The following is a 20042-nucleotide window of genomic DNA, read 5'->3' as shown; positions in this document are numbered from 1 at the left end:
CTTCCTCTTCCTCTTTTGCTCTCTATCTTTCCTTCTATTATGCTCTTAAAAAAATCGTCATGTCGTATACGGTGGCCCAGCATTTTGTCTCTTCTATTCTTTATTATTTTAATCAATGTTCTCTTCTCGTTTACTTTTTTTAGGACTTCCTCGTTCGTTAGTTTTTCTGTCCAGCTTATCCTTTCTATTCTCCTCCATGTCCACATTTCGAATGCCTCAAGCATATATACACATATGGGTGTAATGTAAATAAAATTAAAATAAGACAGGAACATTGTGTAAGTTAGGTGGGCCTGAAAATAACTTTTTAACTGGAACAAAAAAAAAATGTTCTATGAAAAAGTCAAAACATTCAATGTCGGTAGGGTCCGCTGCGTAGAAAGCCAACTGCGCGATCGAGCCGCGCGGGTACCTATCTCATAGATGTGCGCCGCGCCGTGGCCGCCGGTGTCGCAAGCAGGGGATTGAAACACAGAACAAAATTCGTCATATTTTTAAAATGGAATGTCCGATTTCATTAATTCAAAGTATAATCTACAGACATTGAAACAGTCTTGAATACGAAATAATTTATTTAGTTAAGGATTAATATCAAGGTACGAATAATGTAGTCTAGTTTGTACCGGCGTTACTATTACATGTTTTAACATGAAAAAGTAGTTATTGTGATGTTACTGTAACAGTTAGACATATAATATTGCGGTCTTTTTTTGTAGATGTTAATGTTCTCTATAAAATTTGTATATCACTTTGCTCTATTGTTAATAGTTTCAGCAGCGAACGCGGCATAAGAAATTTTTGGTATCTTTTTCACATCTTAAGTTACATTTTCGACGTTTTCGTACGAATCCGTAATTATTTAAAAAAAAAATCTATAGCCTATATTGGTCAGGGTAAAGGTAGTAATGTAGTAGTGAAAGAATTATTGAAATCGATCCAGTACTTTTAGAATTTATTCATCACATACATACAAATTCTTCCTCTTCATAATAATAGTGTAGATTAATCCAAAATGACAATATAAATATGACGTATTGCCATGAGGCAATAATTAATTAATGATAACTATCAGTCTGTCAATATATTCAACACCTCTCACAGTCTTCTATTTCATTCACTCACTTTTCGTATTGTGAGATTTAAAAAAATCTGTTGGCTTTCTATATTTTTTTTTACACAAACCTTGTTCTGACAATAGCGAATACAAAAAAATAAATAAAGATAATAGCACCAAAGTGGATAATTCCAATTTGGTGCAGTGGTTCTAAAGTTATGTGCGTACATGCATTTTGCCGATTCATTTTTATTTATATAGATATTTTAAAATTATCACCTTTCCTGAAACAACACTATCTAAGCATCAATTTGTAACGGTAAACATTCATAGAACGAAAACAATAACAATAATAAAGACGCCATGCTACGACACGTAACTGACTACCTGCACATAATGTCTATATAAACGGCAACCCAAATCCCTTCCACATTAGTCATACACATACTGTAACGACATTAACACCTTATTGGAAGAGCGCAAATAAAAATGGAGTCCTTTATCGACACAGAGGATCAACGGATGCACCTCGACGAAGAATGGGGAGAACCAATGGATCTCGATACAGACGAACATTTAACACCTTCGACGATGAAGCGTGTTAACTACGATACTTCGAACTTGAAGGAAACAATATTCAATATTCCACTCGTCGAACTTTTTCAAAGACGCAAAAGAGACACATGCATTGAACGATCAATGGATGCGCGTTGATGAAGAATGGGGAGGACCAGTGGATTTTGAAACTGATGAAGAGTTAACACCTTCGATGATGAAGCATGTTAACTTCCATACCTTAAACTTAAAAAAGGCAATATTCAGTTCGTCGAACATTTTCGAAGACGCAGAGAAGATGCTTCCTATGAACAATCAATGGAGGTGTCTCAAGGAAGAATGGGGAGAACCAATGGATCTCGATACAGATGAGGACATAACACCTTCAACGAGGAAACGTGTTAACTGTGATAATACGGACTTGAAAGAGACGACATTCAACTCGTCGTACATTTTCAAAGACCCAAACGAGAAAACTCGGGAAAAAGGACGCCACAGAATGTACCAAGGGTAGATTATAAAGAATTTTTGGAAGATTAGGAACAATTCTTTCCAAGCGATCTACCGGTTAAGCCGTTTTAGTACGTCGCCGGAGAAGTGCTGTATACTGCAACAGTTGAAAATATATGCGAAGAGACTGAGGAAATCTTCAAGACTGCAGATATACTCAGTTTTAATACAAGCACGATTAGTAAAATGAAAACGAACACGAAACCGACCACAAAGCAAAATGCCATCGCTGAAATTGTCGAATGCAGTATACTTGCATCATTTGATGATACAATAATTTCTGATGAAGATGAATAAAGAAGAACAACGGGGCCGATCGATATGTTAACGGACGAAGCTTTTGGATAAATAGATTGTATAATATATAGTAGTATTTAGACTTAAAGTATTAATTTTAGCTTAATTAATTGTTGTACTATTAAATCATTATAATGTATATATAGTTGTTAATTTATCAGTGATAGTTATGTAATTTATTATAAATTTCATACATTTAATAAATTTTAAAAACTTATAATTTCTTTTCTTTGTATTTCACTGAGTTACAGTATGCACTGTTTTTCTTATCACTGTCTAAATTTTGTAGAATACAATGTACACAATAAATATATGGGTAATAATACTTCATTAAATTTTATTATCAAACATGATTCTAAAAAAGATAATAAATCTATGAAAGGGTTTTGCGGAAGTGCTCCGATTGCGACGGGAGAGGTATTTATCGAAGCCAGGGAGTGACGAGAGCATGAGTAAAAAAAAATAGATGTTCTAGAGCTAATAGAAAGGAAAAAGTGAACAGAGTTGGTTTAGTTTAGGTTAGAAAGTGAGATTAAGTGTTAAGGAGACGGTGGGAGAGGGGGGGGGGGTGGATTTTAAATAGTAATTTTGCATATATAATACTAGTCACCATTTCAGACGTTATAAATTATAATACTATAATAAAATAATATAAATATTTACGTCTTTCAGTGTCAATAGTAGAATTATAACAGTTATTTATTTTTTCAACATTTTGGAATAAACATAAAATAAATGTATATTTAATCAGTTTTTAAAGTAGTTTTTCTTAAGTAGCTTTTTTATCAAAAAAATGACTTTAAGTACGTGTTTAATTTTTTATTACTTTTTATCCATAAACCTATTTTCAATCGGAAAGTCTATTTTTTTAAATTTATTTATATTGTTCTATACTCGCAAAAAAGGCCCGCGATTTATTATTGGTTGAATATTTACCCGTTTAATTTTATTATTGGTCACTTGATAATACGTCAACATATCAATGTATCGATATAATCGAAACAGATTTGAGGCGCGCATAGTGCGCTGTTTTAATTTTCTAGTACACACATATGGGTGTAATATAAATAAAATTAAAATAAGACAGGAACATTTCGTGTAAGTTAGGTGGGCCTGAAAAGAACTTTTTAACTGGAACGAAAAAAAAATGTTCTATGAAAAAGTCAAAACATTCAATGTCGGTAGGGTCCGCTGCGTAGACCGACCGCGCGATCGAGCCGCGCGCGTACCTATCTCATAGATGTGCGCCGCGCCGCCCGCTGCCACGCGCCGTGGCCGCCGGTGTCGCAAGCAGGGGATTGAAACACAGAACAAAATCCGTAATATCTTTGAAATGGAATGTCCGATTTCATTCATTCAATGAGTAATCTACAGGCATTGAAACAGTCTTGAATACGAAATGATTTATTTGGTTAAGGATTAATACCAAGGTACGAATAATGTAGTCTAGTTTGTCCGGCGTTACTATTACATGTTTTAACATGAAAAAGTAATTATTGTGATGTTACTGTTACAGTTAGACATATAATATTGCGGTCTTTTTTTGTAGATATTAATGTTCTCTATGAAATTTGTATATCACTTTGCTCTATTGTTAATAGTTTCAGCAGCGAACGCGGCATAAGAAATTTTTGGTATCTTTTTCACATCTTAAGTTACATTTTCGACGTTTTCGTACGAATCCTTAATTATTTAAAAAAAATTCTATAGCCTATATTGGTCAGGGTAAAGGTAGTAATGTAGTAGTGAAAGAATTATTGAAATCGATCCAGTACTTTTAGAATTTATTCATCACATACATACAAATTCTTCCTCTTCATAATAATAGTGTAGATTAATCCAAAATGACAATATAAATATGACGTATTGCCATGAGGCAATAATTAATTAATGATAACTATCAGTCTGTCAATATATTCAACACCTCTCACAGTCTTCTATTTCATTCACTCACTTTTCGTATTGTGAGATTTAAAAAATCTGTTGGTTTTCTATATTTTTTTTTACACAAACCTTGTTCTGACAATAGCGAATACAAAAAAATAAATAAAGATAATAGCACCAAAGTGGATAATTCCAATTTGGTGCAGCGGTTCTAAAGTTATGTGCGTACATGCATTTTGCCGATTCATTTTTATTTATATAGATATTTTAAAATTATCACCTTTCCTGAAACAACACTATCTAAGCATCAATTTGTATCAGTAAACATTCATAGAACGAAAACAATAACAATAATAAAGACGCCACGCCACGACACGTAACTGACTACCTGCACATAATGTCTATATAAACGGCAACCCAAATCCCTTCCACATTAGTCATACACATACTGTAACGACATTAACACCTTATTGGAAGAGCGCAAATAAAAATGGAGTCCTTTATCGACACAGAGGATCAACGGATGCATCTCGACGAAGAATGGGGAGAACCAATGGATCTCGATACAGACGAACATTTAACACCTTCGACGATGAAGCGTGTTAACTACGATACTTCGAACTTGAAGGAAACAATATTCCACTCGTCGAACTTTTTCAAAGACGCAAAAGAGACACATGCATTGAACGATCAATGGATGCGCGTTGACGAAGAATGGGGAGGACCAGTGGATTTTGAAACAAATGAAGAGTTAACACCTTCGATGATAAAGCATGTTAACTTCCATACCTTAAACTTAAAAAAGGCAATATTCAGTTCGTCGAACATTTTCGAAGTCGCAGAGAAGATGCTTCCTATGAACAATCAATGGAGGTGTCTCAAGGAAGAATGGGGAGAACCAATGGATCTCGATACAGATGAGGACATAACACCTTCAACGAGGAAACGTCTTAACTGCGATAATACGGACTTGAAAGAGACGACATTCAACTCGTCGTACATTTTCAAAGACCCAAACGAGAAAACTCGGGAAAAAGGACGCCACAGAATGTACCAAGGGTAGATTCTAAAGAATTTCTGGAAGATTGGGAACAATTAATTCCAAGCGATCTACCGGTTAAGCCGTTTTATTACGTCGCCGGAGAAGTGCTGTCTGCTGGAATAGTTGAAAATATATGCGAAGAGATTGATGAAATCTTCACGACTGCAGATATACTCAGTTTTAATACAAGCACGATTAGTAAAATGAAAACGAACACGAAACCGACCACAAAGCAAAATGCCATCGCTGAAATTGTCGAATGCAGTATACTTGCATCATTTGATGATACAATAATTTCTGATGAAGATGAATAAAGAAGAACAACGGGGCCGATCGATATGTTAAAGGACGAAGCTTTCGGATAAATAGATTGTATAATGTATAGTAGTATTTAGACTTAATGTATTAATTTTAGCTTAATTATTTGTTGTACTATTAAATGATTATAATGTATATATAGATGTTACTCGTAATTTATCAGTGATAGTTATGTAATTTATTATAAATTTGATACATTTAATAAATTTTAAAAACTTATAATTTCTTTTCTTTGTATTTCACTGAGTTACAGTATGCACTGTTTTTCTTATCACTGTCAAAATTTTGTAGAATACAATGTACGCAATAAATATATGGGTAATAATACTTCATTAAATTTTATTGTCAAATGAGATTTCAAAAAAGACGATTCTTTCTCCATCAGATACAGTTCATTTAAAATTACTGGCATCTGCAAAAACCTCGATGAGAGGTCTTCCCCGGAAAATAGTGAGACCCCTACTTGACATAAATTTCTTATTGGTGTAACGTAGGGAATGTAATTATTATTAATAATAATGTAATTGTTAATTTTATTGGACGATATTGAATATGTACCTACACACATTTATTGATTTGACTTGATAATTTTTCGAGAATTATTTTTTTTATTATTCTCTTCTTTTCATTTAAGAGTTTTCTCTTGTCGGTGCAACTAATTCATGCATCTTCTTCCAGCCAGCTCTATCCCAGGCCATATCCTTAATCTCCCTATACGACATGACACCTAGTGTTTCCTTTATCTGTCCCATGTAGTTATTCCTCGGTCTTCCTCTTTCTCTTTTGCCCTCTATTTTTCCTTCTACTATGCTAATTATTCTATAATCTTAATAATCACCAAGTTAAATTTGTATCCTTATTTAAACAAGAAATTAGATTTGCATGCCTACAATTGTAAGGTAATTAAACCGATGCCAAAATGTTCTGTCACATGGCCCTTATAATGTCAAATGTTTGTTTAAAGCAAATAAATATTTCATTTCATTTCACATAGTTAAAAATATTAAAAAGAAAATTTTAATATTTTATCATAACATATCAATTAATTGTAAAAATAACTAAAATATTTATAATTATTAATTTTATAATTAAAAAACATATGTATTTTACAATAAAATAAAGATTATGGTTAATTATCAAATAAAGTGTTTATTTATCTATCTATCTATTTTATTAATTGTATTATTTGTTGATAAGTTTTAATATTATAAACATCCCATTTAGGATACTCGTATGTGTGAGGACACATTTTATTCTGATAAGAAACGCTGAGTATTATAAATCACTCGCAACTCTGTAAAACAATGTGGGTAGTTAACATTATTGTATAAAAGCGATAAAACACTCAGTTGCGCTGCTACCGTCACGAAGTACACATCGTTTGCGTTGTTATGTAATGACTGTTATGTTATGACTAATATGTTGTGCTATGACTGTTATGTTGTGACTAATAAGTCTTTTGCTAAAATGCTAGTTGATAAGTAATATATTGATAGTTGATAAGTAATGACTAACAAGTCTTTGTTACGATAAGTAATGTTTATCTGTAATGTTTATCTATATTTTGGAATGTCTATTTGTATTTGTAAGTACAATGTAATCGCTAACTAAGAAGCCTTTGCCAAAAGCTCCTCTCTGATAAAATACCACTGTCATGAAATCATACACCATTAGCCTTTGTTACAATACCATTAGCTGATGAGTAATATTTATCTGTATTCGCAATTGTGTACCATGAGCATCATGTTATCATTAGTCGAGAACCCCTCTCCGATAAACTCACCTTATATAAATACTGCCTCAAATCAGTTCGAGGACAGTTCCATTTCCGAATTCATATTGTAAACATCTAATTGTACTATTTCTGTGTAAAGTAATAAAGCTAGTTTTAAAAAAACAAATCTTATCATTCGCCACGTAACAAATTTGGCGCAGTCGGTAGGATCTCGCATAAGACGAAGTGCAACGTGCAGTTGATCATCGGGACAGCATCGCCCAGCAGAGCAACGCGCGGTAGCTACAGGCTTTTGAAACACTTCGCCGAACATGCAGCTCCAAATACTTGTATTGTTATGGTGAGTGGTTTGAATTTGTTCGCTCTCTAAATCCTTTAAATCGCATCTATCCTAATTCTTTTTATATATATATTTATTTTTCTTTTCTTTCCTATATACCTTTCTAATGCCACTAGAAATAAAAAACGAAAGAATGGCTCTAGATATCTCTACATTATTAAAATTAATTCCGACGTTTGACACCAAAGAAAATAACCAACTATATAGATTTGTTCGATCTTGCAATTCTGCCTTTGCTTTAGCCTCTTTAGAACAAGAATCAATCCTCTTAGTATACGTTTTAAATAACATCACTGGCTCAGGTGCCTCCGATGTCCATTGTAAACAATACAAAACATGGATTGAGCTCAGATCGTTCCTTATCGAAAAATTCTCGCATGTAAAAACGATTAGCCATCTAAGCCTAGAACTACAGTCTATGTTCCAAAAACCAAACGAAACAATGACTGAATATTTTCACCGGGTAGACCTCTGTAGGAGTAAAATCGTAGAAAAACTAACAGCGGAAATTTTAGATGAGACGCTCGCAGGTCGGTTAGCGACCACAGAAGAAACCGCCTTATCGGTATTTATCAACGGAATTAATTCAGACGTAGGAGCAATGCTGAGAACTAAAAACTTTAGTAATCTCTCCGACGCAGGTCGTTTCGCGCTACAGGAAGACAAAATTCGAGCAATGAATAATGCTAGGCAGGCACTATTTAGAGTATCAGCCGCTAGTAGGACTGTTAATAGTCCTAGACCGCACGTAAAATTTACGATTGACAATCGATCGATGACGCGACCTCCTAATATATACCAACAGAATACATCAAAAACGCCATCATATCAAAACGTTATTTGCAATTACTGTAAGAAACCAGGCCACCTCATCGCCGATTGTAGGAAACGAGCATATAATAATAATATCAGAAACTCGTTACAAGAACAGAATATATCGCCCCAACAAAATTTCCGTGCATTACCTGCCGCCAAAATAAATAATTTAAACCATTTAGCGGCCAGCGAAGCGAGCAGTTCGGTGGAAACCGCTTTAACGTCTTGCTCACCTCATCAAACACAGACATCGACCCAGGAATTAAACCTGGAGGACCTACAAATAGATTCTTAGAAAATAATCAAATTTCGAGGAAGTTTAACGCTTATACGCCGCATTCAGTCCATCGGGGACCGGCTAGTACTAGCTCCATAGTTAAAAATAATCAGGTACGGAACATGTCCTGTTATCAAAAACGATTTTGTGACGCTAGTACGCAAACGAGTAAACTTCCTAACTTTCATCATATTCATCAAAATTCGAATTCTAAATCTTCCATATCTACTCAAACTCACGAAATCATTATAGCCGAAACTAACGGACAGGGTAACCAGCCCCAAACCCTAGGCTTTACACAAAATCCTAAATCCACTAGTATCGATAATTCTAACTCTACAATATTCACTAAATCCAGTCGCAAATCAAAATCTAGGTCGAAAGACAAATCTAAATCCTTGAAAAGAAAAACTCATATCAAATCGTTCGCTATATCTGCATTAAATGACGTGCCACCTGAAAATCTACTACACTGTACTTTTTTCATTAAAGAAACACCCGTCACTCTCTTAATAGACACGGGAGCAGGAATCTCAGTTATCAGAGACGATAAAATAGGTTCAATTGCTTTGGATAAATCCAACATCGTGTCAATTGTAGGTATCTCTAGCACCCAAACTTCGACAATCACATCAGGAACTGCCAACATATCCCTAGATGATTTACCTGAATTCAAATTCCACGTCGCCAACCTTAATATAAAAGCAGACGGTATTCTGGGAAACGACTTCATGACTAAATTTAATTGTAACATTTTTATTCAATCCAAAACGATGAGAATAGGCAGTAAATCGTATAAACTTCATTATATGGGCGAATATCCTGAAAATAATACTATCACTGATAAACGAATAATTAGTAGTCGAACAGAAACCGTAATTACGTGTAACACAAATAGTATCAACTCTGGGACAGCAATAGTCGAAAAACAAACTATAAGCAATGGCGTTATTATTCCTCACGCTATAGTCAACGTTCGAAACAATACATTTTCAATTACTTGTATAAACACTAATAATTCCGATAAAGTCATTAAAACACCAAATATCGAAGTCCAGCCTATTAACATTGACGAATTAACAAAAAATAACAATAGTCAACCACTTCATAATTTTAACTCGATATCGCAGACCGACAGACAAAAGAAAGTATTGTCCCTTATCAGACGAGACCATTTAAATAAAGAAGAGTCAACATCATTAGATAAAATTATTTCTGAATACAGTGACATATTTTTCCTAGAAGGTGACTCATTGTCATTCAGTAACCATACAAAGCATCAAATCCCTACTACCACTAACGTACCCATTCATGCCAAAACATATCGCTTACCTCAAGTTCACGAAAATGAAATAAAGACCCAAGTAAAGAACATGCTAGACCAGGATATCATTAGACCTAGCAATTCCCCTTGGAGTAGCCCTATTTGGGTAGTACCTAAGAAACTAGATGCTTCCGGGAAACAAAAATGGCGTTTAGTCATAGATTATCGTAAATTAAACGAAGTCACAGTGGGTGATAGTTATCCCCTTCCTAACATTACGGACATACTAGATAAATTAGGACACTCCCAATACTTCACTACGTTAGACCTCGCATCAGGATTCCACCAACTGGAAGTCGACCCCAATGACATCTCTAAAACAGCTTTCAGTACCCCTTACGGCCATTACGAATACAAACGAATGCCTTTCGGGTTAAAAAACGCCCCAGCTACGTTTCAACGAGTAATGGACTCTGTATTATGTGGATTACAAGGAGAAAGATGTTTTGTCTATCTCGACGATATCGTTATCTTTGCCTCTAGCCTCCAAGAACACGAACAAAAACTTCAAGAAGTATTCTCTCGTCTCCGCAAATATCATCTTAAAGTACAACCTGACAAATGCGAATTTCTTAGACGCGAAGTAGCCTATCTAGGTCACATAATATCCAATGAAGGCGTCAAACCGAATCCAGATAAAGTACGTGTTGTTCGAGATTTTCCTATTCCTAAGTCTTGTAAAGATATTAAAGCGTTCCTAGGCCTCACAGGATACTACCGTCGATTCATATCTAACTTCAGTAAACTAACAAAGCCTCTTACGAGCCTGTTAAAAAAGGACGTGCCTTTCGTATGGGGTACGACCCAACAAAATTCATTTGACGAATGTAAACGTCTCCTTACCAATCCTCCTATATTACAATATCCCGATTTCGCTAAGGAATTTATTCTAACCACAGATGCTTCGATTAACGCAATAGGTGCCGTCTTATCTCAAGGCGAAATAGGTAAAGACTTACCTATCGCATACGCCTCGCGCACTCTTAATAAGGCCGAAAGTAACTATTCGACAATTGAACGCGAGTTACTGGCAATTGTTTGGGCTGTTAAACATTTTAGACCTTATCTATTTGGTCGAAAGTTTAAAATCGTGACTGACCATAAGCCCCTAACATGGCTTTTTTCTATTAAAGACCCGGGCAGTCGTTTAGTTCGCTGGCGCCTTAAACTTGAAGAATACGAGTACGAAGTTATCTATAAAGCGGGTAAAAACAATACTAACGCGGACGCACTCTCACGACCTCCTATTCATAACACCAATGTTATCGATAATACTGAAAACGAACCTCCTAACACATGCGAAAACATTCCTGAAGATTATTTACAAATGAATTACGAATACTTCATGCAAAATTCCTCATATAGTTTCGACACTCCAAACCTTCATATTTCCTCAGATCGCCTCTTAGACGACCGTCACAAAAACATATTTATACCCTCTTCATGCGAACTATCCGATAAAAACGACCTTTTTAACGAAGCTATCTCTATGTGTTCTCAAGTAGATCCATATTTAAATAAAGTCAAAGAACTCTATGACGTCGATCTCCTAGTCTCAGACAAGAACCAGAACATCATATTTGGTTGTTTAAGACCTACACACTTTGACTCATGGGACTCCGAAAGTTATTTCAAAATTCTCCTTAACTGCTTACAAAATTACAGTTTAAAATCACTTCACATTCCTGACTTAAAAAATGACCCTACTTGTAAACTCAAGGGCAACGAACAACTCCACATCACAGCTTATCTTGCTGATGTATACGAGTGTAAGATTACTATATGTGAAAATAAGGTTAAAAATCCCACATCAGAGGAAATTCCCGAGATCCTGAAAACTTTCCATGATGACCCCTTAGCAGGTCACAGAGGCATAGTAGAAACTACGCGTAAAATTAGAACCGAATATTTCTGGAAAGGAATGTCCGATACTATTAAGAATTATATAGAAAATTGTCAAGTTTGCCAACGAAGTAAAATCCAAAGAAAAACCTACAAAGCCCCTATGGTTATCACTTCTTCTTTCAACGAACCATTTGAACGCGTAACAATCGATTTAGTGTCATACTCAGAAGTAACCAATGATTCAAATAAATACATACTCACGCTACAAGATGATCTGACTAGATTCGTTCAAGCCTATCCTATAATAGACAAACAAGCAACAACGATAGCTAAAGCCTTATTGACCTTCTGTCAACACTACGGCATACCCAAAAGATTCCATTCAGACCAAGGCACTGAGTTTGTTAACAACGTCGTTAAACAACTTATGAAATTACTCGGATCCAATCATACTGTCAGCACTGCTTACCATCCGCAGACGAACGGTGCTCTCGAACGTTTCCACGCTACTCTGCGTGACCATATAAGAATGTACCATAAGCGAAATCAATCAAATTGGGATCAAATAATACCCTTTGCTGTTATGTGCCATAATACATCAATTAATCAATCAACCGGTCTCACACCTCACGAACTACTATTCGGTTACAAACCTCGATCATTATATTCGTTTAAAGAAAACAACGATTACACAACGCATGATTATTTGCGCGATCTTAACGAACGACTTAAGGTGTCACGAGATATTGCCCGTCGCAACGTACAAAATATGAAAGAAAAAGCTAAAGAACGTTATGATGGTAATATAAGGAATATAGCCAAGTTCAGTATAGGCGACAAGGTTATGTTGAAAGTACCGAATCCAAACAATTTGGAAAATAAATGGGATGGTCCTTACGTCGTAACCCGACTCGGATTCAATGAGAATTACGTCATACAAAAGTCAGGCAAAAATCAAATGGTGCATGCTAATCGCCTAAGGCCATTGTGTGAACCAACTACCGAAAAACTATAACTTTTAATTTTAGATTAAGGTACTAAAGTAAGTCAGAGTATACATATATATATATATAAGTTATTCATTTTATTTCAGGGTGCAAACCATGGCACACCCTACAACCTCTCCCGTAGTATATGACGAGGATAGTCTAAAGAAAAAATTAGAACGTTTAATGAATAATCCATATATTAGTTTCGTAATATGTTCTATCATTAAATTAATCTTTTACGTTATCTTATATAAAATATATAAATTTATTAAAGGAAAACTATACAAATAATAACCTTAAAAATATATATATATCTTTACAGGTACTCCTCAACTTTTGTTGAAGGGGATACCCGAATACTACCCATACCTTCAAAATCAGGTCTCTATTTTGAAGAAAACGGAGAAATTCTAATCTCTGAAAATTCGTGGAAATTATTAGTGTATAGAGACTTAGAACCACTATTTTTAACTCATGATTCTATAAAAAGACTCACACAAAATTATCAAAATCTCGTCGCTAGACACACGACACTACCGAGCGTAATTACGACAAGTTCTTTCATCAAAGCCAGTCTAAACAAAATAGACTCCAGATTAAGCGAATTAAACTACTATACCGCAGGTAGCTTAAATAACAAACGTAGTAAACGTGAACTTATAGACGGTGTAAGCTCAATATTAAAATGGCTTATCGGAACACCTGACGCCAAAGATGCGAAACACTACAATGAATGTATCGAACAGTTAGAAAGACAACAGATTTCGACTGACGCAATCCTAAGACAACAACTACAGATAATCTCTTCGACAATTAAAAATTTTAACGAAACCTTACTGAAAATCTCTTACGACGAACATTTAATCAACGAAAACATTGCTAAAGTTAATTCTTATTTTAATACCACGAACAAATTAATTTTCAACCTTACCATTTCTGAAGAAATATCCACGCTAGCGATACAAATACTAGAGTCAGTAACATCATTAGAAAAAGACATTGACGACATAATAATAAGCATTTTGTTCATTAAATCAGGAGCCATTCACCCTTCGATTATATCAATTAACCGTCTATATAAAGAATTATTATCCTCAAGTCCCGCTAGAGTGAATAAAAATCTAGTAGCTCCTATAAAGCTATCAAACATACATCAAATCCTCGAATCTGCTTCGATTACATCTTATATCTATATGAATAAAATTATATATATTTTAGAATTCCCTTTAGTTAGAAACGATAGGTTTACCTTATATCACATATACTCTATTCCTATTCTGCATCCCTCATCAACCTTATATTCCACGATCCTCCCAGAGCAAACATTTCTTGCCATGAACAGTAACAGACAGCAATACGTCACAATGAACGACTTGGGAAAATGTAAGAACTTTGTTACGGAAACAAAAGTCTGCAACGATCTCCCAGTATATAACGTGAACACCAGGCCTACCTGTGAAACTGCCATACTTACGACAACAAGACAAGACGTGCCAGAAATTTGTCAAGTTACTACGTTTTCGGCGAATATTAACACACTGCAACCCATCAGAAACAATAAATGGATCTACATCTTACAACATACAACGCCGTATACCCTAGAATGTAAAGATGAAACAAACCACGGTGAAATCTCCGGAGCCGGCATCATATCATTGGAAAATGGCTGTAAAATGTACACTGCCTTCGTTACACTACTAGCTGAAGAAAATCTATCGACAAATATTAGTCACCCTATTGTCACCGTAGATCTGGAACAAATCTGCATTCCTGAAAACTTAAATATTAGAGAACCAGAACTTCTTCCAATAAAATTGAATAACATAGCGTTGGACTCTCTCAACACCATAAAGGAACAAATAAATCAACACTCTAAACTATTAAAAGATAATCAAGCTACTTTTGTTGAAAAATATTCCACAAAACTCTCAATTTCCAGCATAGCTATTGGGTTAGCCATGCTAACGTGTTTGTGTTATAAGTGTCACAAGAGACGTTTTCAATTCACCACAACACAACGTAGAGATGGCTGCATCCAGATTTTTAATAACTGCTTCGATCGCTCTCAACGCCGTCAACACATCGAAATTCCCATGGCATCATTGGAACCGAGAACGACGTCGTGTATATCCGAAGATGAAAGCGATGACGTCGCCACTCCACACCTTCATCAAAGATCGAGTAACAAAACTCAATCTTTATTCTAAGAGGGGAGGTGTTATGTAATGACTGTTATGTTATGACTAATATGTTGTGCTATGACTGTTATGTTGTGACTAATAAGTCTTTTGCTAAAATGCTAGTTGATAAGTAATATATTGATAGTTGATAAGTAATGACTAACAAGTCTTTGTTACGATAAGTAATGTTTATCTGTAATGTTTATCTATATTTTGGAATGTCTATTTGTATTTGTAAGTACAATGTAATCGCTAACTAAGAAGCCTTTGCCAAAAGCTCCTCTCTGATAAAATACCACTGTCATGAAATCATACACCATTAGCCTTTGTTACAATACCATTAGCTGATGAGTAATATTTATCTGTATTCGCAATTGTGTACCATGAGCATCATGTTATCATTAGTCGAGAACCCCTCTCCGATAAACTCACCTTATATAAATACTGCCTCAAATCAGTTCGAGGACAGTTCCATTTCCGAATTCATATTGTAAACATCTAATTGTACTATTTCTGTGTAAAGTAATAAAGCTAGTTTTAAAAAAACAAATCTTATCATTCGCCACGTAACAGCGTGTAAGAAACGAAAGCAAGATGGCATCTATTTTTCTGGACACAGATGAAATACTGTCTAATAGTGAACAATGGTCTCGACTTGAAGAAGAATGGGGCCAGCCCATAGATCTGGATATGGAAGAGGAATTGACTCGAGAAGATTCCAGTATTTTAAATTTTGGACCGACTGCAGCCAACTCTTGCATCGCAATTGAGCATCTTCTAGAAGAACCCACTGAAGACTATAATGAATTTGTTAAAAATTTTAATCAATTCTCTGGACAATTTAACAATGACAGAAAGTATGATCTTTCGTCGATGTCACCTTTAGTCGATGTCATGGCTGACGAAGTTGATAGTATGTTTGAATCCATTGAAATATTGGCATGTTTTGATAAAAAACAGCAGCGGAGAACACTGTACACAACGCGCAATGGACAACATAAATCTGAGAGGAAAGAATCTAGGAAAGACAACGTAAACTTGTCCACAAGTGATGTTTCGGAGGAATTAGCAAGAGAATCGAATATAAATCGGCGCGGAGGAAATTTATTTATTCGTAAATCGCAAACGATAACAGAGCTTGTCAAGAAATTTAGCTTAGCACTGTACAGGCCGGCTGTCGAACGTAAATCCAGAAGGCCAAGACACTTTGTTAATGTTATCGAGATTTGGAAGAATTAGCCGTCTCGTTTTTAGATTTAGATAATGGACTTTCTTGTAAACTGACTGATTCATATATTTTATTGACATTGTTAAAAGTACAAAAAAAAAATGTAAAAAAAAAAATGCTAATTTACGGTAGTAAGTTACAACAGTACAAGCATTTACTTAAATAATATTACAATACAACTAAACGAAACTAAGTACATGTTATAGTAGGGAGCATACAGATGGCGGTGTACAAAAAAAAAGTTTTTTTTTTTTTAATTGACGGTATGCGCGTAAAACGGAAACAACTGATATATTACATGACCATATGTCATAAGTCACTAGAGTTTAAACTAAATAATTGATGACGTATAATATCTTTTTTTCTTTTCTGTTAAATTTAAATTAAAAGTAAATATGTACATGTTAAAATTGTGTTATGACTTAATATAAAAAATATGTTGTAAATAACAATGATATTTATTTATTCGCATACCTGTATTAATTGATGTTAGCGATAAGCACCGGGTTTCTGATCTTGTTTTATAATACGCGACAGAGTCCTAGCGGGAATCTTCATTTCTCGTAATAACATTTTTTGCTTCCTAATGAGGTTTCGACGAATTCTGGCTTTAATAGCATTAACACCCTTTGTAGTTCGAACAGCACGCGGCCGCCCCGATCTTTTCTGGTCTTCGACAGAGGAAGTGTTGTTGCATCTGTTGATAGTACGATAAACGAATACACGGCTGATACCAAGCTTTTGAAGTGTCTGGAATATGACCGACGGCTCCGTACTCGCATTGTACAAGGCGATCACTGCAATCCTATTTTCTTTAACACTCCATTCCATATGTAATTTTATAATGAACACGGAAATATATGTGAAATGGCGCGAAATCGAAAGAAGTTTTTATTTTTATTTTATATCAATAGGTACACATTACAGAGAATTAACAATGTTACATTAATTTATACAGTACAATAATGTTTTGTTAAAGCTAACCCTCCAAAAATATGCGTACACAGCGTGATCAAAACGTAAACACACGGCTAAACAAGTCTGTAAACACAATATAATTTATACAACAAAAAAATTAACTTATACACTAACAATTATAAAGGTAAACATACAAACACATGAATAATCTTTTTTTTTTTAAACAAAAAAACGTGTTCCAAATTCAAAATAATTAAAAAGTTAAAAAAAAAAGAATAGTTTTTATGTAACAGTATTTATGGCCAGACTAGTTAGATAGTTTCCATACAAATGATTCGAGAAAAGCGAGTCAACTTTTTCATACAATTTTGCGTGATTGATTCTTTTATAACTTCTATATTTATTTTGTCTTATAATTTCTGAGTCGTTTTAACGCGTAAACACTCATTTTATTTATTAAATAATACGTCAAGATACATTGTATGCGTAAGTATATAGAACACTGACAAACAAAACGACTCAGAATATATATATATTACTTATACTTTTAACCTGCTCTTGAAAATATTAAGGGATTGAATTTCGCGAATATGTATACATATATATGTATAATATAATAACTATAATAAATAACTGACAGATATATTCAGGTATAAAAACATTTGTATTGTAGGAAAGTATAAAGTGCGTCTCTCTCTCTCTCTCTGTGTGTGTGTGGGGGGGGGGGGGAGGGTACGTGCGCGTGCGTTTAAGTAAAAGAAATAAAATTAAACATTTTATATATATATGAAGAAATACGAATGGGACAATGGTGCCAAAGTAAACGACTTTTGTACAAAGTCTACCTTTGCTATGTCCAAGTAGTAGTAAAAAAAAAATGACAAAATACTTAAATTTCTTCATTGCATGTAAAAGGTCTTCATAACTATATTTTTCTGGGGGGAAAGGGATTGTCAGCAATGCATTGCCATTGCTAGCAATATGCCCTATTAGGTCGACCACCATGTGGTTCCTCCTAGAAACCATCGTCAACAATTCTTATTGAATTCGTCACGATGGGCTAACTGACCTGCTTCATCCTCACCTATTACCCTTCACTGGTGCCCCGCCGGTGTATACCGATAGCGCAGGTGGGGTAATCATTTCATTGTCATCCATAAAAAAAACTATATTTTTCTCTATCACATTGTTGGTCGCGCTCATTCCGTCGGTTTTAGCGTAACGTTGCAACAAAGTGTCACAAAGTAAACATCAGCTGTTTACTAAAACCACTGATATTTTAATATTAAAAATCATAATTTAATTACCAATGTGAATGCGTTTAGACACTTATTAAAAGGTTAAGCACTTCCCATCACACTTCAAACAGGCTTTGGAATGTCAAATTTTTGTAACATCTTTACGCGCCTGTTTATTTTATTTTATTTAGCACTTTATTGTTCCAGAAACCAAAATATATTTTGACAATGGAATAATTCAAGTAAAATACAGTAACATAAATACAGATTGAAATATATACATATACATAAATGTTATAAAGAGGAAAGATTTGTATTTTGGTGTGTATGTTTGTAATGAATAAACTCAAAAATTACCATTCACTATTAGAAAGTTACATTCACCCTGAGTAACATAGGATATATTTATTGCAAGAAAAGATTAGGGATCCTTACTAAAACTTTAGTAACGTAACTCGAGGTGTAAAAAAAAATGCTATAAAATATCTTTCGTCGCGTGCGCTGCGGAAACTATTGATGATGAACAAAAGTATGTTCTGCAATATTGAAGAAAATATCAATAACTATAAAGAACTTTGCGATACTATATGACTGACTATTATCGTTGTGTCACAATAACCACTTTATAAAATGTTGTAAAAATGTGCACCCGTGGGCCGCTAATATTATATATACATAAAGGTACAAAAGGCAGTCTTATCGCTAGGGCAATCTCTTAATTATTTATTTAAATATCTTATCTTATCTTTATTTAATTATCTAATTATCTTATCTTAAAAACAAAACTTAATGTCAGCTATTCACCAACTACAAATGTATGTATTATAATAGCTTACCACGTTTAAAAGTTAATCACCTTATTTACAACACTTTTCTTTGTTTACACTACTCGTATTTACACCAAATTGTTGCACTAAACCACTTTATTTTTAATACAAATAAATAAATAGACAGATAAATAATTTATTTGCATCACTTACAGCACACAAACAGCAACACACACAAATGCACAGTGAATAAAAAGATTAAAAAACATTAAAATACATGTACAAAAAAAACGTTTAAAAACAAAAACAAAATCAAAATGCATAACTAATTTTATGTAACTTTTTTTTCTTCATGCGTTTTCCATAGTAATACAAAATGGCCACAACTCAGTTTATTGCTTTGCCCTAAAAAGAGCAAAACACTGATATTCTGTTGTGGCCAAAAGTGAGCCGTGAAATTCCACTGAAAAAAAAATAATAAAAAAAAAAGAAAGAAATATAGATACATTGTGTGCGTTCGTTATATTAGCTATTTAGAAGAAGGGTAGTCAGAAGTCAATTTCAAATGTACGCGTGTATACGTAATTTCTTTGCACTTTCAATAACGACTTTGTTTTACTCTTTTTTTCTGTTAAATGTATGCGTGATTCGCGGTTTTTATTAATTCACATTTGAAATAGCATATCCAGTTTCGCCATAAATTTTTCACATGACCGCATAAAAAG

At 34.3% G+C, this 20042-nt stretch overlaps 3 protein-coding genes across 3 annotated transcripts; all 3 read left to right on the top strand.

Moving 5' to 3' along the window:
• Window positions 1–7057: 7057 nt before the first annotated feature.
• Window positions 7058–8942, top strand: LOC128200684 (uncharacterized). The gene has a single exon (XM_052894900.1). The coding sequence runs from the start codon at window positions 7842–7844 to the stop codon at window positions 8844–8846; it is 1005 nt and encodes a 334-aa protein (XP_052750860.1). The 5' UTR covers window positions 7058–7841; the 3' UTR covers window positions 8847–8942.
• A 4330-nt stretch (window positions 8943–13272) lies between these two features.
• Window positions 13273–15696, top strand: LOC128200683 (uncharacterized). The gene has a single exon (XM_052894899.1). It carries the CDS (start codon window positions 14180–14182, stop codon window positions 15191–15193), a length of 1014 nt encoding a protein of 337 aa, XP_052750859.1. The 5' UTR covers window positions 13273–14179; the 3' UTR covers window positions 15194–15696.
• Window positions 15697–15760: 64 nt separating this feature from the next.
• LOC116413422 (uncharacterized) lies at window positions 15761–16563 on the top strand. Its single transcript, XM_031912614.2, has one exon. The coding sequence runs from the start codon at window positions 15761–15763 to the stop codon at window positions 16403–16405; it is 645 nt and encodes a 214-aa protein (XP_031768474.2). The 3' UTR covers window positions 16406–16563.
• The last annotated feature ends 3479 nt before the right edge of the window (window positions 16564–20042 follow it).

The sequence above is a fragment of the Galleria mellonella genome, unplaced genomic scaffold (genome assembly GCF_026898425.1).
Source record: "Galleria mellonella isolate WM207_F2 unplaced genomic scaffold, CSIRO_AGI_GalMel_v1 utg246, whole genome shotgun sequence".
NCBI lineage: Eukaryota > Metazoa > Arthropoda > Insecta > Lepidoptera > Pyralidae > Galleria > Galleria mellonella.
This window is presented reverse-complemented; position numbering and strand designations above follow the sequence as displayed.

Bases quoted from the DNA above. Each gene is read 5' to 3' on its own strand.
- LOC128200684 (XM_052894900.1), top strand. From the start codon at position 7,842: ATGCCACTAGAAATAAAAAACGAAAGAATGGCTCTAGATATCTCTACA.
- LOC128200683 (XM_052894899.1), top strand. From the start codon at position 14,180: ATGAATAAAATTATATATATTTTAGAATTCCCTTTAGTTAGAAACGAT.
- LOC116413422 (XM_031912614.2), top strand. From the start codon at position 15,761: ATGGCATCTATTTTTCTGGACACAGATGAAATACTGTCTAATAGTGAA.